Source organism: Harpia harpyja, chromosome Z, assembly GCF_026419915.1.
Source record: "Harpia harpyja isolate bHarHar1 chromosome Z, bHarHar1 primary haplotype, whole genome shotgun sequence".
Taxonomy (NCBI): domain Eukaryota; kingdom Metazoa; phylum Chordata; class Aves; order Accipitriformes; family Accipitridae; genus Harpia; species Harpia harpyja.
This window is the reverse complement of record NC_068969.1, coordinates 100,837,323-100,862,362: the sequence shown is the minus strand read 5'-3', so window position 1 is coordinate 100,862,362 and position 25,040 is coordinate 100,837,323. Positions and strand designations below refer to the sequence as shown.

The 25,040-nt window shown below is 44.7% G+C and overlaps 1 protein-coding gene across 6 annotated transcripts; it reads left to right on the top strand.

The window, feature by feature from the left end:
* The first annotated feature begins 487 nt into the window (after nt 1-487).
* ZNF131 (zinc finger protein 131) lies at nt 488-24,453 on the top strand. Of its 6 annotated transcripts, none has more exons than XM_052777900.1 (8): nt 1,212-1,581; nt 3,802-3,997; nt 4,715-4,853; nt 6,294-6,395; nt 7,965-8,109; nt 11,056-11,744; nt 15,212-15,342; nt 22,250-24,453. In XM_052777900.1, exons 1-8 carry the CDS (start codon nt 1,397-1,399, stop codon nt 22,910-22,912), a joined length of 2,250 nt encoding a protein of 749 aa, XP_052633860.1. In that variant the 5' UTR covers nt 1,212-1,396; the 3' UTR covers nt 22,913-24,453. The 6 variants fall into 6 exon arrangements, with proteins under 6 accessions (XP_052633856.1, XP_052633860.1, XP_052633858.1 ...); XM_052777895.1 differs by lacking the exon at nt 1,212-1,581 and having other exon boundaries at nt 3,796-3,997; nt 11,056-11,419; nt 11,522-11,744; XM_052777896.1 differs by lacking the exons at nt 1,212-1,581; nt 3,802-3,997 and adding an exon at nt 488-623.
* Nucleotides 24,454-25,040: the final 587 nt, after the last annotated feature.

Sequence of the window (25,040 nt, the reverse complement as noted above, 5' to 3'; positions counted from 1 at the left end):
TTACGTCGCTCGCTTCCACGGGCTCGGTGCGTCGCGCCTGAAACCGGGGAACGCGCCGGCCCCGGGTCTAGCAAACAACGGCGGCGTTTAATCTCGTCTACCCGCTGGACCTAACCGCACCTTCCCCTCCTCCGCAGAAACCGCCCGCGCCCCTCCCGGCGCCGGAGCAGCCCGGGCCGTCCCCCGGCGGGCGCCAGCCGGCCGTGACGGCCGCTCCCCCCGCCCAGCCCTCCTGCCGGGCACCGGTCCGGCCCGGGGCGGCACCGGACTGGCCCCCAGAGCCGCCGCTTCCCGCGGCAGCCCCGTCCCCGCCCGGGCACCGCCGAGTTCCTCGCCGGCCCGGGGGTAGGCCGCCCGCCCACCCCCGAGGGCCGCTCAGCCGCGGCGCCGGCACAGGCGCAGAGAACTACAACTCCCAGAAGGCACCGCGCCGCCGGGCCGCGCCCCGCCCCGCCGCCTGCGCGCCCTGTCGTGTGAAAGGTGACCCTGCCTCACTTCCTCCCCGCGGTGCAGGCCGGGAATGCGAGTCGCGATTGGCCGGCGCCCGCCCCGCTTTCCAGCGTGCTGGGGAGCAGGAAGCGGTAACGGCGGAGCGGGCGCGGCGGGGCGAGGGGCTCCTCGCGGTGAGTACCTAGCGGAACCGCCTCCCCACCCCGCGGGGCGCCGCGCCGCCGGGGCGCGACCCGGCCGGGAATTGAAAAGGGATCGATTTAATGCGCGCTTTGATGACGTAACGCGGACTAACGAAGCGGCGGCGCTGCCAAGCGCACGGCTCGGGCCGGCGCAGGCCCGGCCGCCTCCCCGGAGGCGCCCCCGCCGGAGGCTCGTGCCCGCCGGCGGCCGTCCGCACGGCTCTCGGCGCGCCCGTGCCCGGCGGGCAGTCGGCGGTCGCTAGGCCTTCCGCCTTCTCCCGCTCCTGGGACTCGGCGGGCGCTCATTGGCTCCTCCGCCCGGGGGGGGGCGGGCTCTGCCGCCGCCTTACGATTGGCGGGGGCATCGCGCTGACTGCCATCAGCCCTCGCCAATGGGGCTGCGGCCGAGGGGGGGGGGGGCGGGGAGGCGGGGAGGCCGCGGCCGGCTCCGGGGGAGCCGCGGGCGGGAGCGGGGCCGGGTGGCGGCGGCGCCGCCTAGCGGCCGCGGCGCGAAGCCTCTCCCGCCCCTCGGCGCTGCGGCCCCCGGCCCGGGGCTGGGCCGCGGGCCCGGAGGGAGCGGGGCCTGGCCTCGCCTCGCCTCGCCGGTGGCGGCGGGGAGCGAGGGGCTGGCTCGCGCCCTGACTCCGCGGTTGCCGCTTTGGGGGCGAGAATCCGCAGGAAGGCGCGGAAGCGGCGCTCGGCTGTGTGTGCCCGCCCGCCGAACACCCCTCAGGTTCCCCCGCTCCGGAGGTGGCTGCGGCGGGATGGCGGTGGTTTGGCCAGCGCTCAGCCTGCTCCCCCGGGTCACCTGGGCTGCCGTGACACCGCTCGGCCCCGCCCGCGGTCGTGCGCGATCCGTGCGGGCAAAGGAAAGAGGCGCCCAGTGCGTAAAACACAAGGAATTCCTGTTGCAGTCTAGGAGAACAGAGAGTGACAATAAGATGGCTTCGCTGAGTAGATCTAGATAAAACCGACCCACAAGTAGTGTGCGTGTCGCGTGAGATGCAGCCAGTGTTACCAAGTCAGCTGCTGACTGCCTCTTCCAAGAAAACCGAGGGAAAACAACGGACGTAGTCCGGGTTCCGTCGCTCGTCTATAAGCCTACTCATAAGTGGCAACTTGGATCGCTTCCACCTGCCTTCCTTGGCTTCTTGGGTTTCTCGACTGTACCTTTCACTTCTTCCTCCAAAGTAGTCATGCTCTTACCAAATATATGCAGTTCTGCTGGGCTTTTTTCTGCAGTATCACTGAGGTTTTTTAAATAAGAATACTCAGTGATTGCTGCGACTGCATTTAGATACGCAATGAATTCACACTTCTTACTATTTCTGTGTTAATTCCTGACGATAAACTAGCTATCCTAAATTGTATGTTTTCTTATTCGTATTTTTAAAGTTTTCTCAGATGGAATTTAAGATTTCTTAGACTTGGTAGGGGAGAACTTACTCTATTATTTTGAGGGTTTTTTTGGTAAGGTAGCCCTACAAACATTCAACTTGGAAGTAAATTGCATTTGGGTAGGTGGAAGTCATGAGAGTTGGAGGTCAACGGTTTTTTTTAACTTTTAAGGAATTATGCTTTTAACTGCAAGTCATCTGTCCTTTTATGATGTGTCAGAAATGGGCAAGAAGAATTAAATGGTGAAGTAAATGGCTGACAATTTCCCACAGGAGACTTTATGTGGAATACCAGATGACAAAAGGCAGGCAGGAGCTGCTGGTCATCTGTCTTAGATCCATGTCGTGGTTTAACCCCAGCCAGCAACCAAGCACCACACAGCCGCTTGCTCACTCCCCTCACCCCAGTGGGATGGGGGAGAGAATCAAAAGGGTGAAAGTGAGAAAACTTGTGGGTTGAGATAAAGACAGTTTAATAGGTAAAGCAAAAGCCGCGCACACAAGCAGAGCAAAACAAGGAATTCATTCACCACTTCACATTGGCAGGCAAGTGTTCAGCCATCTCCAGGAAAGCAGGGCTCCATCACGCATAACAGTTACTTGGGAAGACAAACGCCATCGCTCAGAACGTCCCCCCTTCCTTCTTCTTCCCCCAGCTTTATATACTGAGCATGACATCATATGGTATGGGGCATCTCTTTGGTCACTTGGGGTCCCATGTGTGTCCCCTCCTAATTTCTTGTGCACCTGCTTGCTGGCAGAGGACAGGAAACTGAAAAATCCTTAACTTAGGATAATCGCTGCTTGGCAACAACTGAAAGCGTCAGTGTGTTATCAACGTTGTTCTCATACTAAATCCAAAACACAACGCTATACTAGCTACTAAGAAGAAAATTGACTCTATCCCAGTTGAAACCAGGACAACCCATCGTTACAGATGAGGTGAAGTGAAAGCAGCAGCAGCAACGTCCGCTCCCTTCCACTTCACCTTGCCCTCACAGGCTGGTCTCCTCTGTCGCCATTAAGACCCTGATAGGTATTTCAGTGTCTGCCTGGCGAAGCAGTGATAGCAGGTAGAGCTAGACTCCCATAAGCAGTTGCTTCTGCTCTTCTTTTTTTGTGCTCACAGCAAAATGACTTCTCTATGGGCATGGGCCAGTTTTTCTGATATGCCGGAAAGACTGTGTTTTGTGGCGAAAATAGGAATTCCGTGATTTCCTTTACTTGATGTCTGTTAGTCATAAGAAAGTAACTTCACCTTTATCATAACTGGGTAATTCTCCTATCTACTTCTGTCATACCCCATATAACCTTATGTGTGTTTGTTGTAAGTGAGGTGGAATTTACACAGCCGCACAGGGTAGTTAGCAAGTGTGGTGGAATTGGCTTAGATGTGGTTAGTACGTGTAAGAGCAGTTTTGCTCTCGGGACTTTCCAATTCCAATCGCATGCAAAAAGAATCTGCGCCAGGAGTCAGGGAGCACCTGCTCTCTGGTTTCCTCTAGCACTCTGAAGAAAACTGCTTCTTTGCCACGCCAGAAATTCCCATCTCTCTATTCAGTGTTTGGTTTGATACTAGCTGCTCTCCTGACTTTCTTTCTTTTGTCCATACTAAGTATAACAGTATAGTGAAGGGTATGTCTCAAATTCCTTTAAGACTCATTCAAGCCTAGCCAGAAACCGCATGTTCTTCAAAGTGAGATAGACTGTGAAAAGAAACAATGTTTCTGTGCTAATGTGACTTTGAAATGTCTTTGCTTTTTCTGCGGCATTCTCAGTGTGAGCCATGTGAATGTGGGAGTTGAAGATGAGTGCTGCTGCACAGATCTGAAGTCATTTTGCCTGGAGTTAATTTGCGAAATGCTTCCATTGAAGCACGTGGACTCTCTCCCGAGGTTCTTTTGCATAAGCAGCAGGCTGACATTTGCCTCTTGTCCACAGACACAGAGTTCTGCTAAACCTCTTCAGGTTTGAGAACCCCCGCAACTCCCACCCCCAGCTATGTTTGTTGTATAAGTAAGGGAGGAAGGGCCATCAGATTACAAGCCTGTGTGTCTCTTTCAAAAGGTTGGCAAAGAATATTTCACCTTGCAGGCAGAGAAGTGTAAGCAGCCTGGTGAATAAGATGCTCTTGGGTGTGACAGCACATTAAATCCCTGGCAGCTCCTATGTACTCAGAAGCTGAAAAGTGCAGCTTTATTATGTTCTTATTTAAAGGAATTAAACATCTTGTGTTCGCTAGGTGCAAAATTTGGCTTAAATACAAAAATTTTAAGAACTGTTCATCCACCAAGTGGATTGGTGGAATTGTGATAAGTAACTGTATAAAAATTCTGACATCATGCTGCTGAGGTGTTGTTGAATAGTTAGCTGTGGGGACGTTACATCCCAGCAGTATTTGCTTTGAGGGAGGTGTGTCCCTGCTGAATCTGTAGAATAAAGAAATATACTTACCTACTGTTTTTTCACGTGTATACGTAAGGCAATATTCCACATCATTAACCCTACCGTTTCCTACCTGTCGGCTAAAATCAGGTAAAGCTGTTACCAAGACAGTTTAGTGTTTCTATTGGTTTTGTAGTCCCTGAAAAGTGCTAGTTAGTTCATGTTTGTATACTAACCTGACTGTGCATAGTATTTACTGAGTGGCACAGTATTCGTACTCTCCTACCACATCTTTTGCAGACTAGTCCTCTCACCATGGAAGCTGAAGAAACGGTGGAATGTATCCAGGAATTCCCTGAACACTATAAAGTTATTTTGGATAGACTGAATGAACAACGTGAGCAGGACCAGTTTACGGATATCACTCTGATTGTCGATGGTATGTACAGGCCTGAGAACCAGTTGGTATACAGAGAATTCTGACAGCTGTGCTGGGAAGCTCTTGCGTTTGTCACAGGTCAACTGTCAAACTAGGCTACTAACAAATTCTTGTTTCTGTACCAGCATGCGAGTTGCTTGCAGAGTTTCATTTAAAATCTTCGGGAGAACAGAGTCTCCAGCAGTGATTAATAATGTTGCTTCTGCTTTTCCAAACAAGGCGCTAAATATTTTCAGATAGAAGCCCACTTTGAAACTGCTGTGCTGTATTTAACGTGTTGTCTAAGGATTTCCAAAACATTGTTAAAATATTTTTCCCTAACTTGAGCTGACTGTTTGCATTCAGAGAACTTGTACAAATATTGTGTTTTAAAAAAAACCAGCAAAATCACCTTGAAATAAGATTGACTTCTTTCTTCTCTGGTATCTGCCTGCTATTTTAATATGTAGTTAAAATAGGGTAGAAGCACTCACTTTTCTTTTTATATGTGTTCTAAGGACATAAGTATTAGTTTAAAAGGATGATGGAGATGTAGGTGCTTATTATGTCCTTAGAAAAGGTGGAGTCTGATAGGTCACCTAAGATTGCTTCTTATCCCAAACACACCTTAGAACAGATGAGGACTTCAAGGAAGATAGTAGGGCAGACTTAGCTAAAGGAGTGACACCTGATCTTTAAAAGGATAGCAAGAACTCACTTGAAGGAAAACGGTCCTGCAGAGCCCCAATTAGAAAAAAGTAAGCAATGAAGAAAAGATTACTCTTCAGGAATTGCCATAGTTTAACTGACAGCACTTGCACAAAACTTATCCTGAATGTTTGTTCCTCCTCTGGTATTCCCAAATCCATGTGCTGAGCTCAAAGCTGGTTTTGTATGCAGCTGCGTAGTTCTAATTCATGTTGCTTATCTCTGTCCTATGGACCCTTATGAACATTCATGCCTGCACCATGGAGAAGGCAAGACAGTGATGGGGGATACGCAGTCTGGAAAACAGGAAGAACAGAGTAGAACCACTTCTGTTCTGCAGTGGTGTTTATGCTGGCAGAAGTGGTGATAAAACACATAAGTCTGTAAGAGCAACAAAAAACAAGGAGAACCTGGATAAAACCTGAGAGCTGAGCCCAAGACATACAGGAAAAAAGTTTGTATAGGAATTTCCCATAACTTAAATATCTGAGAAGAGAAACACTGGAGTGAGTGAGTCCTCCAGCTGATTGAGTTGCAGAGCTTCAGCAAGGTCAGTGATGTCAGCAAGGGTCTGCCTAAGATGGGACAGGCTAGCTGCAGTAGTATCCCATGTTACAAGGGATAGACATACTAAGTGACTATATGCTGCTGGAATAGATTTGTAGACTGGGCAGTCTCTTTTCTGCTTCTGCACTTATTCTGCACTATGAGTGAGGAAGGTTATCCTAATCCAAAATTTTTGTCTTTCTGTAGGTCACCATTTCAAAGCTCATAAGGCTGTTCTTGCTGCCTGTAGCCAGTTCTTCTACAAATTTTTCCAAGATTTCACTCAGGAGCCCTTGGTGGAGATTGAAGGTAATCTGAGTTGTGCAAATAAAAACCTTCAGAGTTGTGTGCCCAAGCTGGAAATTAATGTAGTGTCCTTGGTACAGACTTACATACATGCTTGGTCATATCAATTAGCTTTCTAGATCTCAGCTCTCGAGTTGTTCTGAGGCAGCTACCACCACTGGAAAACAAACTTCCTCTGAAGAAAAATTAAAAAGAACAGTCTTGAATTAAATCTTTTGGAAGGGAAAGTGTAAGGTTCTGTGGGTGGTTTTTTTCCCTTTTTTTTTTTTTTCTTCTTTTTTTTTTTTCTTCCCCCCAATGCATGGCTAGTGTAGGTCAGGCAGACCTGGTATGGTTTTAGGACTAGCAGTGTGACATACAGTCTTTTCCTTGACAACAGCCATTCTGGTCAGATGAGAAAGGCTGCCAGTGATGGCAGATACCTTGGCTGGGATGCAAGAACAAGATAGACATGGAGCAATACTTAGAATCATAGGATCATTTAGGTTGGAAAAGACCTTTAAGATCATCGAGTCCAACCGTAACCCAACACCACCATGCCCACTAAACCATTTCCTGAAGTGCCTCGTCTACATGTTTTTTGGACACCTCCAGGGATGGTGACACCACCACTTCCCTGGGCAGCCTGGTCCAATGCCTGACAACCCTCTCAGTAAAGAAATTTTTTCTAATATCCAACCTAAACTTCCCCTGCCGCAGCTTGAGGCCATTTCCTTTCGTCCTATCTCCAGCCACCTGACAGAAGAAACCAGCACCCACCTCACTACAACCTCCTTTCAGGTAGTTGTAGAGAGCGATAAGGTCTCCCCTCAGCCTCCTTTTCTCCAGACTAAACAGCCCCAGCTCCCTCAGCTGCTTCTCACAAGACTTGTGCTCCAGGCCCCTCACCAGCTTGGTTGCCCTTCTCTGGACATGCTCCAGCACCTCCATGTCTTTCCTGTAGTGAGGGGCCCAAAACTGAACACAGTACTCGAGGTGCGGCCTCACCAGTGCCGAGTACAGGGGAACAACCACCTCCCTGCTCCTGCTGGTGTATTGGGTCTGGCTGAGATGGAGTTAATTCTACCCATAGCAGCCCTTGTAGCACTGTGCTCTGCATCAGTAGCTAGAAAGGTGTTGATAACACACCAGTGTTTTGGCTACTGCTGAGCAGTGCTGGCACAGCATCAAGGCTGTCTCTCTCAATGGCAGGCTGGGGCAGGGCAAGATCTTGGGAGGGGACATAACCAGGACAGCTGACCTAAACTAACCAAACAGATGCTCAGAGGTCTCTTGAGAGAGGTTGTATTTTTGTGTTTAAATCTATACTTTTTATTATTCAAACAGCTTTTTGTCCATCTTATCCTTCCTTTTATCTTTGTTGCTGCATAACTCTGTAGTTACTCCAGATTCACATGTTTCTGTAGTAGACTTTTTGTTCCAACATGAGCCTTTTAAGAGTGTCATCTTCATGAAACTGGCAGCTGCAGTACTGTGAGCAAAATGGTGAGCAGGCAACTATGCAAGATTCATCAGGTGCATGAGACTGAGTAATTGCTAAAAGAAACTGTTGTTTTTCTTGCCTGTATACAGGTGTAAGTAACATGGCATTTCGTCACCTAATTGAGTTCACCTATACAGCAAAACTAATGGTCCAAGGTGAGGAAGAAGCAAATGATGTTTGGAAAGCAGCTGAGTATCTACAGATGTTAGAAGCGATCAAAGCACTTGAAATCAGGTAAGCACATAAGCCTCTTTTTCTTCCCAACACTGAAATGTACAGTCAGAAGAATCCTTTTATGAGAGCTGGCTGCCAGTATTTTGCAGTGCTGTTCCTTATCTTGAAACGTCCTAAACTTGTGTGGGACTATATATGCTTCTACTGTAAGATAGGGTCAGAATTATATGGGCTGAAAAATGAATGTCACATTCTTTGGGCTGGAACTTGATGACAAGTGACACAGCTGGTAAATGTTGCAGACATTGTAGGTTTGTGACTGTGGTAACTAATACCAGGTCTCTGTGCTATTTGACTGCCCACACCTGATTGACAGCTGGGTGTACAGTGACAAAGTTCCTCAGGTAATTAGACCACATTAACAAGCTTGTGCTGGTGGTTTGATTTCATGCAGCTTTCTGCTGTTTATAAGAGAATAAACAGTGATCTTAAAACTTCTTGCTGCAAAATTAACCTCTTAAACTTCTTGAATGAATGTAACTGTTATAATCAGTTTTATACGGGATCAATACTTAATCAAATGTTGCTGTGGCACCTTTTATCCCGTACCTTTTATCTGTTGCCAAACTCCAACGTGAGAAAAGCAGGTGCTAGTCCCATCATGCTGTTTTTCTTCCCCTTCCTTCCCCTTCATAAAGTGCTGTCACGTTCTCATTCCTTCTGCAGGCTACACTGTTCTGCCAGCATGAAGCACAGGGAGGGGTAATAAATGCTCCCAGCATTATGGTTATTCTTGCTTTCTGTTCTAGACCTGCTGAAAGGTCTTTGCATTCAGGCTGAGGAAAGACCGTTGCTTCCTTTTTATCTCCCCATAGACACATTAGCCAAGGAGAGTGGTGTTGGCCCAAGTTCCTCTAGTAGCCCACTAACATTTCGCTTAAAAAAACTCTCTGTGACATGATACACTGCAAACTTGGTTTTCAACATCAGCATTTATTTTCCAATTAACTTATTCTGTACTTATTCTGTGGATTGGCAGTAGAGCTGAATGTAATTTTTTTTTAATAGGAAAGATATGGGATGTGAGTTTCTAGTCCTACAACCTCCACAAACACCCTTTTTTTGACCTTGTTAAGATTAAGTATGATACCAGCAAAATAACTTTTTTTTCTTTATTCAGGAGAAAAAGCAGACCTTAGCTGTCTGCTTGAGGAATTTAAAAGAAAGTAAAAAAGTATGTTCTAATCAGTATCACTTTGAGTCAGTGTACACCAGTAGAGCTGTTGAACCAGGATTCAGATCCATCCATCAAGCTAAACTGTCCAGCCTGCAGTTATTTCCCACTATTGTATAATGTTATGCAGTTTGTTAGTTATGCTTCACAAGTAAACACTGTAATTCTTATGTTACAAAGAAACAGATGTTTTTCTTAATAAGCACACATGCAAGCCAGTCTATTCAGAGTTATTTCCATTGTTTGTAGATTTTGAAAAGTTTTTGAGGAGGTTAGTTTGGTTTGGGGGTTTTTTTGGTTAGGAAGACAAATTTGAGTACCACTGTCAGTCTCTGCTTCCTCCTCCACAGTAAGAGAGCGAGGAATTGCAATACAGAGCCTCAGTCAGAGCCTTGACTGAAGGGGTTAAGCTTCAGAAACTTCAGCTGAAGTAGAGATGATTATAAAACTAACTATTTGTATAATGCCTCAAAGAGTTGCACATTGCATAATCTAGACTAGAAAGAAAACACCCGCCTGTTACTCCTTGAAGTGCAGTTGTGTTGTATGTGTGTATCCCTATTCAAAGTTTAACACAATGTGGTCAAGGACAGTAGTCTCCTCTTTGCTGAGTGGATTATTCTTTTGGTACGTGATCCTGGAGGTCCTTGCAGTAATGTGCAAAAGTAACTGTCACCTTCTAGACATAAGAAATCCAGGGTAGATGAAACTGTAAGTTTAACTGCTCTGTCTTCCTGTGTCTGAATAGAGTAAGGTGCAGTTTAATAAGCTCTATTCTGCATTAGATCATTAGCCACATATCTCTGATGTATGACTTACAGATACTGGGAAAAGCCTTCTCTCTCCTATTACTAGAAAATGTGAAAGTGATAGGGAGATTACGTGAAAGGAGTCATCAGGCTGCAAAGGAAGGTAAAAGGACAGCTTACTCATGTCAGTCTGATTTCAGGAGAAGATAGTCACTCATTTTCAAAACTGATAACCAGTAGTAAAACCTCCAGCACGTAAGTGCTGAGGATGATCTTGAGGGTGTGACTTGAAAGCATTGATCCACTTGGCTCTGTCAGTGTTTGAGATGGGATGCTATCCCTGACATCTTGGAGGAAGGGGGTTGTGTGTGTATGATGCAAGGCAAACAGGAACAGAGCTGGGGGTTGTGTTTAAGCCCAGAAAATTAAACTAGAATACTCTTTCCACATGCCAGTGGCTTTTGTTTTCACCTCAGCTGTTAGCTGTGTGCTTTCCTGAAGTACAAGATGTTATAATAATAATTTTGTGAAGTCACAGCTGTAGTGTTCTCTTAACAAGCTGTAAGCACTGCAGGCAATTGCATACACTCCAGAGCTTAAGAGGTGAATAGCGTAGGAAGGACTTGACTCTTATTTCTGAGTAGGCAGGCCAAAGAACTCTTTCCTTCGGGGAAGTTTTCTTTCCAAGTAGAGAATTTCACAAGTTTCTTAGATAAACCTATGTCATTAGGTTAACTGGCCTTTCTTCTTGATAGGTGCTTTGTATCATTCAAGCAGAGCTATTTAAAACACTTTAGTAGCCTTATGTCAAAGGCTCTGTAGCTTTAACCATGCTATTTTACAGCTCTAAGGAGTGTAGGTTAAGGACAAATTAGCTTCTGACATGCACACAGGTTATGTCATCATCATTCAGCTTCTTTGAGAAACAGCTGGAGAGTGTTGGATACAGAAGCTCAGTATTAGGCGCAAAGTGTTATGTCAGTGCTTATGGATCTTAACCATGTTTATGCAAATGCTTTACAGGAATAAAGAAAATTCATCACTGTTAGAATCAAATCAAGCACAAGGTAAAAATAAACCAAAAAAGAGGAAGATAGCTGAAACCTCTAATGTTATCACAGAAACACTGCCATCTGCAGAATCAGATCCTGTTGAAATTGAGGTTGAGATTGCTGAAGGGACGATTGAAGTGGAAGATGACAGCATCGAAACACTGGAAGAAGTAGCTTCTGCAGAGCAATCCATAAAGTACATACAGACAACGGGTACATCAGATGAATCTGCTTTGGCTCTTTTGGCAGATATCACCAGTAAATATCGTCAGGGAGAGAGAAAATGCCAGATCCAAGAAGAAGGTGATAGTGCTACTGATCCCTCGTGCAAACAGGTAGAAGGTATTGAAATTGTGGAACTTCAGCTGTCACACGTGAACAATCTATTCCACTGTGAGAAATGTAACCGTTCATTTAAATTGTTTTACCATTTTAAGGAACACATGAAAACACACTCTACTGAGAGTTACAAGTGTGACATATGCAATAAAAGGTACCTACGAGAGAGTGCTTTGAAACAGCACCTCACCTGTTACCACCTTGACGAAGGTGGTGCCAGCAAGAAGCAAAGACCTGGCAAAAAAATACATATATGCCAGTACTGTGATAAGCAGTTTGACCACTTTGGACATTTTAAAGAGCACCTCCGGAAGCACACAGGTAAGAGTACTGCTATAGTCCTGTCCTTGTGGCTTTGGCTCTAGCATTTTGTGGTTTTGCATGTTTTGGGGAAATAGAGAATATGCTGAAGAGAACACATGAGTCTTGAGTGCTAGAAATACTTGGTTTCTAGTTACAACTAAAATGCTGGTTTGTCTTCTTGTTTGTTCATTTGGTTTGTTTTCCATTGATGTAAACTTTTGAGGGATTGAGGTGGTTAAAAATAGGCACCTAAAACCAGAAAGCACTAATGAAGCTTCTCTTTCAAGTCTATTAAATCTTAAACATTTTTTCAAAATAATTTCTTAAGGCGTGTTTCCTTCTTCAAAAGTACCAAACTGAGGAGCTACTTTTATTTTCACAATTCTACTAGTAAATGTTTCTGTTGAAATATGATCTGAACTGTGAGCTTCTCAGTGGAATACGGTTTAGAGTGTTTACTTATCTAACAGAACTTCTGAGCAAATGCCTGTTAATGCATTAGGCATGAAATACCACCTAACAATTCTCTCTTGTACCATCTTGTTTGGAGAGTTTCACCCTTGCTCTTGACATCTCATCTACGATTTGATTTTTCTTTGTTAATGAACACAGCAAAACATTTCTAGTGACTATAGTACACTTTTTTTACTGTGAAATCTGTCTCTGAAATCTGGATAGCATCTTCTGAGTACAAAATGACTTGTGCTCCTTTCTTCCTTATAATATGGGAGGTTAAGATGCTGCTTCTTCATCTCACTGAAAAGTCTGCTATCTGAACAGATACTGAGCATTATACAGATAACTGAATGTAAAATATATGTGGTCCTGATCTTCCAGATGTTTTTGTTTAATAAGTCAGTCATGAGTCATCAGTAAGAATTTAATGGAGGGTAGCAGACCGATTTCTTTTGCAGCTTCTTATTGTTAAAGCCTTTTAATTAAAATTTCTTTGTATCTGTGTATGGGACTGCTGAGTATTGATATATGACACTTGTGTCTAGTCTATTCCCAATAGCCCCTTAAAAGTTCTGTTTATAAACAGTCTTTGGCAAATCCTTATCCCCTACAAAGCAGGGAGTGTTTCTCCATTATGAGCAATCCAAATACAAGCTGCTTAACAAAAGTCTTTTCAGAGAAAAGTTTGTGGCAGATTAACAGAGTAGCCCAAATATCACAATATGTTGGTTGCTGTTGCGATGAAGGATTTGAGGGACAAAGCAACTTAATATATCACAGGAGGTGCAGAGTACTTTCTAAATATATATTGATGCAAGTATAACGTGTGGAATCTAATTACTTCTCGTTTAGCATTTTCAAAAGCCTTAGTTCAATAAATGGACTCTATTTACGTACCTTGAATAAATGATCCCAATAAGTTCATTTGATAAACACCTGCCTTTGGTGTGTTTGTGGAAAAAAAATAATAACTAGGTTTACTATTTCTCTCTAAACCCGCTCTAAATAATGATATGGTAGCTTTATGGTTATGGTTGAATTACCTGGTATTTCTTACATGTTAGGCAAATAAAAGTCACTGTGTTAGTAGTTATGAATTTCTTTGGGTTAAAAAATATTTATTTGGGGCAGTCTCATTCCTGTGACTGTTGGATTAGAAAGGACCAGCACAATATTGGACCATCTGGTCAGAATTTCTGTCCTGTGAGTTACTTACAATTGGCAAGTGAAATGTCATCCATTCTCATAAAGGGAGAAAAAGATAATCATTAGATCAGGCCAAAACCCTCCCTTTTCATAAAATCTCACTTAGATGAGACTAAACTCATAGTTGGATGATGTGCCGGGGAGGAGAAGCAAGTTGTCACCTTTAGCAGAGGAGGTTAGCCCCCAGCTCGCCAGCATATTTCTCAGAGAAGGAGGAGAGAAAACAGCTGGCATGCTCTCTGTGTTTTCCATTACTGCTGTGACTGGTGCAGCTCAGGTCACTGCATTGATTTGCACTGTACAAGAAGTCACACCACGTCTTTTGGCCTTTGGATATTGCCACCATTATCTTTGAATTGTCACTTTCAGACACTTTTGGCAGAATATGTTGGAGGTTACTGAAGAATTTGAGTAAGAATAGAATAAATCTCTCCCTGAATGGTGCCTTGCTCCAAGTAACTGTTTAAATGTGACCAGATCACAGGGCAGGTGGAGGTCTGTGGTGTGAGTTTTGCTTTCTAGTATCCATTGGTTGCTTGGGCAAAGTCCATGGTTTTTGACCTGCAAGACTGGTGGTAATTCAGCATCCTCTGTATTACCTGTACAATAGCCTCCAAAAACATAGCATTTTGTAACTATTAAGGGGAATGTTCCCACCACTTAACATTTTTCTGTAGCCTTTAGGTGTATAAGTGAGAATTATAGGCTACTTGTGGATTTCTTTTGAAATGTAATTAGGCACTTCTGAATATCTTTATTTTTTAAAATATGGGTTTATTGGCTTTCCATCTCAATAGGCAATAACAATTGCATTCCTGAAATTGCAGACTTTTAAACTAGCTAGGATAGATTCTTATATTATTCACTAAAATGTCTCAGCCTCTTTTGGAGTTCATTAAGCTGTTTGTTTTAGCAGTGAAGTTGGTGTCAGTACCTCCACTGATTAACTATCAGACTTTCAGAAGAAACACACTGTTCCTAATTTTTTGTACTTTAATTTCCTTGAATTTCATTGTGTTTGTGCATGATTAAATTAGTAAACAGAGACACTGGTTGTTCTTTTTTACTACTTGATGGCAGTAACAATAACGTACTTCTTTGGATGAAAAAGAGAAAACAACCTGTTTTCAGCCTCCCCTGCTGTTGTCCTTAGCTGGCTTCTGTGTTTGGTACCAGGTTTGAAATGAAGTGGCCAAACTGAAAGGAATTTTTATCTTGCTTGTGCCCATTTATGTCCCTCTGTGCTTTCTCTTCACTCTGTTTTGCGGAGGAAGGGGTGTTGTTTGTTTTTTTGTTTGTTTGTTTCTTTTAATCCTGATGCATTGTTATTTTGTGGTCATTCCGTGCCAACTTCTTTTTCTGGAGCTCAGTTTCACGTCCCAAGCATAAGCTGTTACTGTTCTTGAAAACAAAACTTTGTATCATTTAAATACTTCCTTCTTTAATGTGCCACTTTGTATATTTACTAATGTTGATTCTTTAATTGTAAATATTATCAGATGAAAAGAGAGAAATAGGTGCTATTTCTTTAAGATATTTTGTCAGGATAGTAATCTAATTTCCATAAAAACCTAAATGTTCCTTAAATGGCATTGGTAATTGTTATATTGGGTTTTTTCCTAAATGAGAGTAATGACTCCACATTAGGTTTTTGCCCTTTTATTTAACATAAATAAAGTTTATATGGAATGTCTTTCTCTTCTTCACCATGTCTTTTCAGTGTATTATCAACATACACAAAAGGGAGAGAGGGAAAGAAGAGAGAGACGACAGAAAACTGTCTGGTTTTATACACTTACAAATCCCTGTATCTGTCTTAACAGGTGAAAAACCATTTGAATGTCCAAACTGCCATGAACGTTTTGCTAGGAATAGCACGCTCAAATGTCACCTGACAGCCTGTCAGTCTGGAGCTGGAGCTAAAAAGGGAAGAAAGAAGCTGTACGAATGTCAGGTGGGTAATGGAAGTAGCAGAGTCTGAGGCTCCTTCCTATGCTGAAGGAGTGTGGGAGTACTGAGCAGGAAAGGCAACAAGAGTAGGCTTATGTCTCCAAGAGCTACTTTTAGTAAAATAAATACAAGGATCGCATTCAACTACAACATGCAGATAAATTCTTACATCTAAGTAGTTCCATTTAAAATACGGAATTACGGATATGGAGCCTTATAATACTAGAGAGATTCTTATGGGTAGGTAAATGTTCATCTGCATTTTACTGATCTTTCTGCTTCCTTTTCAAGGTTCTTAATGCACTGACCTAGGCTTTTGCATATTGACTTTGTCTGGAAAGTCATTCCAACTTAAGATGACAATCTGTAATGACTTTTAAGCAAATATAAATGCTGTAGATGGATGGCTAGGGTACTTGGTCACTATATGTAACTGACATTTGAAAAGCTGTTCAGATTAAGTCTTACTTAGCTTTTAAAAGCCAATTCTGAAAAGCTAGAGACTACATGAGCTGAGGTTGGTTGTAGCATTTTTATTTGCCATTTTTCTGCCCCACTGCTGTGACAATTTTAAATAACAGACTTCTTTCTCTTGCTCTTTCTTGCCCTCGCCCACTCACTTGCTTTTGCTCTAGCTTCCGCTCTTTCACTCTCTCATATGCTCTTTCTATTCCTCTCTCTCCCTCTTCCTCTCACTTTTGCTCTCTTTTTTTCTTTCTCTTTCTCACGTGTGCACTTTCACACACTTTTGTGTGCTCTCCCCCTTTCTGTCTCTCCCCTCCCCCTTTCCATTTCCCCCCGTTTCCCTCTCCCCCCCCCTTTCTCCCTCTCCCCCTTCCCCACACACACCCTTCCATGCTCTTGGCATGCTCTTTCACACTCTCCTGCTCTCTTGTTCACACCCTTGCTCAATCGCTTTCACTTTCTCCCTCTTCCTCACTCTTTCTCCTGCATGCTTGCACTCTCTCTCCCTCCTCCCCTTAAGGGTCTCACCTTATTCAGTTTACAGAATGGCTGTGGTTTGAGGTTAAACTAGGTTGTGTAGTGAAGAAAACTGCTGGATTTTGGCTTTATTTGTTCCAAAAGAGAGGGTGATCTTATTCTGTCATGGTTTCAGCCCAGCTGGTGACAAAGCACCACGCAGCCACTCCCTAACTCCCCCTGCCCTGGCCACGGTGTGATGAGGAGAAAATACAAAGGCAGGCTCGTGGGTCAAGATAACAACAGGGAGGGATCACTCCCCACTTATGGTCACGGGCAAAAGACAGGCTCAACTGGGGGAAGAAACAAAACCAATTTAATTCACTACAAATCAAATCAAAACAAGGATAATGAGAAGTAAACCCGAACCTTAGCACACCTTCCCCAACCTCTCCCTCCTTCCCACCTCAACCCCACTCCCGGTTCTCTCTCCCTCCTCCCCCCAGCAGCGCAGGGGGACGGGGAATGGGGGTTAGGGTCAGTTCATCACACGTTGTCTCTGCCGCTCCTTCCTCCTCAGGGGGAGGACTCCTCACACTCTTCCCCTGCTCCAGCATGGGGTCCCTCCCACAAGAGACAGTCCTTCACGAACTTCTCCAATGTGAGTCCTCTCTGCGGGCTGCAGTTCCTCACAAAACTTCCCCAACGTAGATCCTTTCCGCGGGCTTCAGTTCTTCCTGAACTTCCCTGGCGTGGGTCCTTTCTGCAGGCTGATCTTCACTCACAGACTGCTCCAGCGTGAGCTTTCCCATGGAGTCACGGCCATCTGTGGGGGCCTCCGCTCCCCAGCTCACGACCATGGCCTGGGGGGGGACAGCCTGCCATCTCTGCAGGGGCATCCCCTCCTCCCCCACTGCTCCTCCCCCTCCTTCCTCACTGACCTCGGTATCTGCATTGGTGTTCCTCTCACATTCCAATCCCACTACTCACTGCAGGTTCCCCTTCTTAAATACATTCTCCCAGAGGCACTACCATCATCACTGATGGCCTCAGCCTTGGCCAGAGGCAGGTCCAGCTTAGAGCCAGGGAAACTTCTAGCAGCTTCTCACAGGAGCCACCCCGACAGGCCTGTAGTTCCCTGCATCCTGCCTCTGACCCTTCTTGTAAATGGGCATCATATTGGCAAGCCTCCGGTTGTCTGGGACCTCCCCTGTTGACCAGGATTGTTGATAAATGACAGAGAGTGGCTTGGCAAGCTCCTCTGTCAGCTCTCTCAGTACTCTTGGATGGATCCCATCAGGTCCCATAGATTTGTGAGTGTCCAGACGGCGTAGTAGGTCACTAACTATTTCCTCCTGGATTATGGGGGGTTTATTCTGCTCTTCATCCTTGCCTTCCAGCTCAGGGGGCGGAGTACCCTGAGGGTAACTGCTGTCACTATTAAAGACTGAGGCAAAGAAGGCATTAAGTACCTCAGCCTTTTCCTCATCTCTGGTGGCAATGTTCCCCTCTGTATCCATTAAAGGATAGATATTCTTCTTGGCTAACTTTTTATTGTTAACATAGTTGTAAAAACATTTTTTGTTGTGTCTTACGACAGTGGCCAGATTGAGATCTAGCTGAGCTTTTGCCTTTCTAATTTCCTCTCTGCATGACCTAACAAGATCCCTGTGATCTTCCTGAGTTGCCTGCCCTTTCTTCCAAAGATGGTAACCTCTCCTTTTTTTCCTGAGTCCCAGCAAAAGCTCCTTGTTCAGCCAGGCCAGCCATCTTCCTCGGCTTTTCATCTTGCGGCGCATGGGAATAGCCTGGTCCTGGGCCTTTAAGACTTCCTTCTTAAAGGATGTCCAGCCTTCCTGGACCCCTTTGCCCTTCAGGACTGTCTCCCAAGGGACTCTCTCAGCCAGTGTCCTGAACAGGCCAAAGTTTGCCCTCTGGAAGTCCATAGTAGTGGTTTTGCTGACCCCCCATCCTTACCTCACCAAGGATCGAGAATTCTATCATTTCATGGTTGCTAAGCCTGAGACAGCCTCTGACCACGATATCTCCAACCAGTCCTTCCCTGTTTGTAAACAGTAGGTCTAGTGAGGCTCCTCCCCTGGTTGGCTCACCTACCAGCTGTGTCAGGAAGTTATCTTCCACACACTCCAGGAACCTCCTAGATTGTTTGCTCTCTGCTGTGTTGTATTTCCAGCAGACGTCCATAAAGTTGAAGTCCCCCATGAGAACAAGGGCACAGGATTCTGATGCTACTGCCAGCTGCTTGTAGAATGATTCATCCGTCTCTTCAACCTGGTTGGGTGGTCTATAACAGACTCCCAGCACAATATCTGCCTTGTTGGCCTTCCCTCTCATCCTTAGCCATAAACACTCAACCTTGTCATCACCATCATGTAGCTCTGTATAGTCAAAACACTCCCTAACATAGAGAGCCACCCCACCACCTCTCCTTCCTTGCCTGTCCCTTCTGAAGAGCTTATAGCCATCCATTGCAGCACTCCAGTCATGGGAGTCATCCCACCAGGTTTCAGTGGTGGCAACTAAGTCATATCTATTCTGCTGCACAATGGCTTCCAGCTCCTCCTGTTTATTGCCCATGCATTGGCATAGATGCACTTGAGCTGGGCTATTGATTCCACCCCCAACATTGGCATGCTGCGCCCAGGCTCATCTCTGGTGAGCCTAGTTTTATCCCCTTCCCCCTTCAAACCTAGTTTAAAGCCCTCTCTATGAGCCCCGCCAACTCATGAGTGAGAATCCTTTTCCCCCTTTGAGATAGCTGGACTCCCTCCCATCTGTCGCCAGCAAGCCCGGTGCTGTGTAAACCTCCCCGTGATCAAAAAACCCAAAATTCCACTAATGGCACCAGCCTCTGAGCCACGTATTAATCAGGAGTGTTTTTCTGTTCCTTTCAGTATATTCCCCTGCCACTGAAGGGATTGAGGAAAACACTACCTGTGCTCCCAACCCTTTCACTAATGACGCCAGTTCCCTAAAGTCCCTTTTGATTGCTTTTGGACTTCTCTCCGCGATCTCATCACTGCCAACCTGCACAACCAATAGCGGGTAATAATCAGAGGTCCGAACCAGACCAGGTTGTTCCCTGGTAATGTCTTCTACCGGGCCCCCAGGGAGGCAGCAGACTTCCCTGTGGGATGGGCCAGGTCTGCATATTGGGCCCTCTGTCCCCCTCAGAAGGGAGTCGCCTATGAGAATTACCCTCCTTTTTCTCTTAACAGAGGCTGTCAGAATGCATGCAGCTGACTGACTCAACCTAGGCAGCCCTCTGGATAGGCCTCCATCTACACCCTGATCTTCATTGGCCTGGCCTTCAAGTTCCAGAGCCCCATACCTGTTGTGTAGGGGCAACTGGTGAGGGAACGTGAGGGAGACCAGGAGGGGATTTGCCTGCCTCCCCGAGCAGGGACCTGTACCCATTCCCCTCCATCTCTTAGGTCCCCTCCTGCCTGGTGGCAAGAGGGCAGGGGAACCTCCGCTTCTTGTGGAGCCTCCATCTGCTGCCTCTGCCTCAGGGATGGCAGGGTGTGGGTCCACAAATCTATCTCCCTCTCACACTCCCTGATACTCCTCAACCTTTCCACTTCCTCCTTCAGCTCTACCACCAGGCTGAGCAGATCATCCACCTGGTCACACCTCACACAGGAGTTGTCCCTGCTGCCCTCCAGTACCACTGACAGGCCCAGGCACTCCCCGCAGCCGGAGACCTGGACAGCTGCATGTTTGCTTGGGAGCTCTGTCTGGGTTGCCACATTTTTCCTAGCAATGGCTTTTACCCAAGTGGCCACCGTAGCTGGGTCTCCTTCTGAGAGGACGATGCCCACCGCTTGAGTAGCCTTCTCGAGCTGGGAAGGGGCTGCGGCCTCCCTGTGTGAATTGCCACGTGAACTGCCGTGCCATGCCTGTTTGCACACCCTGACTAAGTAATTTCAAGTGCTTATCTATAAGGTTAGTATTTTAAGAAGTGTATGTGCAACTTCTTTCTAAAGCGTGAGCCCCGGGGAAAAAAAGCATAGCACTAGAATCACAAACCTATTTTAACAGACTTCAACAGCAAAGTGGAGATACTTAGCTCCACTACACAGACCTGTTCTTGAGTTAATCCCTGTCAGATACTCATCATCCTTCTGTGGATGCTAAGAGTTAAGAGGAGATGGAACATCCTGTTTCAAAACTATTTGCCAGCAGTGAAGGGGTGTTGAAATGTGTGTTCTTTGCTGCTTTCTGCAGCCAAGAACACTTGCATGGACAAAGACTACTGAGCCTGTTTTTCTACTCCAAGCCTGACTCTATCGCACTCTTCTCTCTCTTCTGCCCTGGTGTCGCGTCCCGAAGTTGGAGCGACTCAGGTTTGTGGATTTCCTTTGTCAGAATTAAGGTGAAACGACACCAGGGGAGTTCAAACAACAATCCACGTTTATTCAACCTAGCTAAGCTTGCCCAAGTACAAGTGAACTTATCAGTATGAACCTTGCAACATGTCATTAAGCTGCTGTTTGAAAAGAGAAGGGAGGTGTAGAAAAAGAAATGGAAAAAGGAACATGGAACTGTATCAGAAGGAGAGCCCTCCCATTGAATCACGAGGTTCAGAGCAGACCCCCTTGCTTTCTGGACTCCTTCTCAAAGAGGAGCCCAGGGGCGGCTGGATCCACTCCTAGTCTCAGACTTGGTCAACGGTTTATGTTTAAAAGGATAAGGTGTAGGGACTGTGGAAAAGAGAGAAGGAAAAGAGGGAGAGAGAGAAAGAGAGAAAGAAAGGAAGGAAGAGAGAGAGATAGAAGAAAAGGGTTTCACCAGTCCTGGGTCCAGTGTTGGTCCAGCCAGCGTAGAGATCCAGTTCCGGAGGGTGCGCACTGAGAACTCATTCTCCCTTCTTTTATAGTGTGTTAGTTGATGGTCTTGACATGCGCAGTTCCTGTTCCCGGAGTTCTCTGGAATCGGTCGGTGAGCTTTGGGGGGGGTTCATTGCAGAGTTGCCTCTTTTCCTGCTGGCATGACCGCTTAAGATAGAAGCACAGTCCCATCCTCCGTGGGGCCTCCTCCTCCAGGCGCAAATGCTGTGCTCCTTCTTCTGGTCACTTAAGATAAGGAATTGTGGCTTTGGAGAAGTGCGGTCCCACCCTCTGTGGGGCCCTCTCCTCTGGCCATGTTTGTCCTGCTCACAAAACTCCAGCAGTTTTACAGAGGCCGTTTTCTCCACCAAAGTTCTTTAACGAATGTTTGAGACATTGACTATAATTTGTCAGACCGTCACACCAGGCACCTCATTCATTTCTGCAGTCTCTTGTGTGTTGTTTTCAGGCTACTTACCTCAGTAGGAAGAGAAGGAAGTGTGCTCATGTGCTTTGTGAAAATGTTGTGTCTGCAGTTGAGGCAGTACTTTTAGCTGGAAGACAATTAAAGGGATGAAGTTTTAAGAGAGTTTTATCTGCTGACATCATTCAAGTGGTTTTTTGAAATGGCAAAATGGGAGAGTTCAGTCTAGCCAGTTAAACCTCATGATGCCATGAGCCAAATGAAAGCTGATAAGGAAAAGTTGGCTAGTAGTACTACATCCAGAACTTCAGTAAAGGGACAGTTTGTATTGCACTTTCATTGTACAATATTATTACATAAATAGCTCTCCACCCAAAATTCTAGCACCAGATATTTATTGGGGCATGCTACTGTATGTGAATTTCACATAAGGTTAAAATAAGAAAACTTTCAAATGCTGTACTGATTCATAAATTTTGTAGGTATCCTATGTATGCACGACTCAAAGTAGCACACTGTTTCTTAAAAACAAATAAATAAATACCAGGTCTTCTGTTCATCTGAAGCTGACTTCTCAGCTTTTACCTCTAACATATATGGTTTTTTTAATCCAAGTAGCAAGAAGCTACACTATATGAAGCCATGATCTGAAATAGGCACTGTACTTAGCCATATTTCTGTTGGCACTGTTTAACAAACTGTATCTTTTGTTTCAGGTTTGTAACAGTGTGTTTAACAGCTGGGATCAATTCAAAGATCACTTGGTAATACACACCGGTGACAAACCCAACCACTGTACCTTATGTGATTTGTGGTTTATGCAAGGCAGTGAGCTGAGAAGGCATCTCAAAGAAATGCACAATATTTCAGAACGAATAGTGACAGAAGAGGTTCTTCCAGTGGAAGCTGTGGAAGCTGAACCAGTAACATCAATGACTATAATAGAACAAGTGGAGCAAGTCCACGTCCTACCAGTAATTCAGGTACAAGTGGATCCTGCACAGGTAACTGTGGAACAGATGCACCAGGATCTCATACAGGACAATCAGGGGAAAGGCACACAGATAGATGAACTGCAAGAACAGGTGCAAATTAGTTACTTGGAAGTTGAACACATTCAAACTGAACAAGGTGCTGAAGTTCATGTGGAGCAGTTACATGTTGAGCATGTAAATCAAATACAGATGGAAGAAGTACAGGCAGAACTTATAGATGGAACAGACCTTGAACAAGTAGAATATGAAACTGTTGATCAAGGAGAAGCAGAAGAAAAGGAACCTAATCAAGTAGATGATGCAGATAAGGAAGATCATGAACAAGCTGAAGACTTAAAAACTCAACAGTTAGTGGGCACACAGAATGAAAAGATGGATGACTAGGACAAATAACCACACTGTGCAGGTTTAGGAATGAAATACCAAATTATTTTTGTTAACTTTTACATTGGTTTTTGAACTGTCAGTGGTCAGCTTTCCAATATGCTGTCTTTAGGAAGCTGGACAAGTGGACCAAAATTAGCTTTCTTCATGTACAACTAAACTTCTGTCATATGTGAAAAATAACTTTTCATGTAATACCATGGAACAGAAACTACCGCAGACATGGACAGCTTTGTGAGGATTTTAATGATGAATAGCTTGTATCATTGTTACACCATCCCTGGATATGTATGTAAGAGTAACTTCACCTCTTTTCCTCTTGCAATAGAAGCAATCTCTTGTTATGGATTTGCAGGGTGTCTGTGGGAGAAGAATCAGTAAAATCTGGTGGGTTCTGTTGTAAGTGACAATTGGGTACCTGTGAATTTTTGGATCAGACTGTTTCCTGTATCCTAACAGCCATCCCTAACTTTCAGGCTGGGGAAAAAACATTGTTGCTGGAGGTCTCTGAGCACAAAAATCCTGTGCCTTTTCAACACGGACTGGTTAAATTTCCACAAAGTTGCTAGAGTGTTCAAGAACCTACTTTAGTAAAAAGCAATGTAGGTAATGTTACAGCGCTTCATATTTTTGCTTAAAATTGTCAGCTACTGATTTTTTTTTTTTTTTTTGCATTAAATTCAGTAGAGGGGTGGGTAAGGGAGGAAACAGATTCCATGTGGAGGCAGCAGGACACTCTAAAAGGAACACTTTAAAATAGGAAAAGCGCAGTAGAATCTGTGGTAAACATGAGCTGGAAGAAAGCTACCAGCAGATTTTTCTTTTATAAATCATCATTTTTGAAAATTAATATGTTTAAACATAAATATAGGAGACTTGTCTATATGGTATCAGGTTCCTGTTTTTTTTAAATGAAATTCTGACACTTGACACAAAGATGTGCTAAACATAAAAGTAAAAGCCATACGTATGAGTGCTAAACTGTGGATTGAAAAGTAGGAGTGTAAATAATTTAATCAATATTAGACAATAAAACAATACCAACCATGAAATGTTGCATTATTTGTTTCATCCAATAAATTAGGAACAACTGAGTGACTGGCGATTATAGTGCCAGCTCCCAGTGGTAAGAATCAATCTCATTTTTAGTAAGAATAATAGCTGTTCACTGTAAAGTTAGATTTATTTTTTTTTTTTTAGAAAATAATTGTCTAGCTTTATGTTCAAGCATGCTAAGGACTTCTAATTCTCAATTATTGCCTTGAGGTTAGAGGTGCTGCACACTTCTGAAAAACTTTCTTTTCAAAGCCTTAACTGAAGGGAGGAATTTTTGCAAGGACATTCCCTAAAGCTATCAGTAATCCTGTAGTTCTTAGTTAAAATCAGGATCTTCTATTCAGTCCTCTCCAAATGCAGAATTATTTCCTGGGATTTGTGCTTTTATTTAGTCTCGTTCAAAATGATTCTTGTGTTTCATCGCAGCCTTTGAGAAATTGTTGCAAAACAAACATGGATCTCAATTAAAATTTTAAACAATTTGATTAATGTAACTTGCATTCTTTTTTATGATGTTTTGTGTTTTCTGAGAGGGAAGTAATATGTGACAAGATTCTGTGCAGAGGGAAGAATGTGGCCCAATGTTAATCATGAACGTAAAAGTTGGCTATTGTATATATACCTGCCTTCTGATAAGAGGCTTGTCTTCTGTTAACACGGAGGGGACAGGCCTCCTTGCTTAGCTGCATAACTCTCATTTTTTAGGTATTTGTGCATATAGACACAAGGTTTGTATCTGTGGAATTAAAGGAACAATCTGGCTGGGGTCTAACCGATGAAACTAACTTTTAGGTAATTTAAGTCCAATGTGAATTGAGCAATTACATGGTATTGGTAGCAGGGCCATAAGCACAGTCAGGCTATTTCTTTGTTCTGTTTGATCTCCCCTTTTCAACAACAGTTCATTAATTTGGTAGGAGAGAAATGATGCTCTGTTGTTGCGCCCAGTGCTACCCCATCCAGACTTCTGCTGAGCCTGGGTGGGAGCATGGTGGGACCACAAGCAATCCCCTCCTCACCCTGAGGGACAAGGTGAAAGGCTCTCCTCAAATTACAACTCCACTGGAGAGCC

Excerpts from the sequence above, each read along its gene's own strand:
- ZNF131 (XM_052777900.1), top strand. The coding sequence starts at position 1,397 with ATGGCGGTGGTTTGGCCAGCGCTCAGCCTGCTCCCCCGGGTCACCTGG. Across the intron at positions 6,396-7,964 it reads GCCCTTGGTGGAGATTGAAG|GTGTAAGTAACATGGCATTT; the intron begins GTAATCTGAGTT and ends GCCTGTATACAG. Across the intron at positions 11,745-15,211 it reads GCACCTCCGGAAGCACACAG|GTGAAAAACCATTTGAATGT; the intron begins GTAAGAGTACTG and ends CTGTCTTAACAG.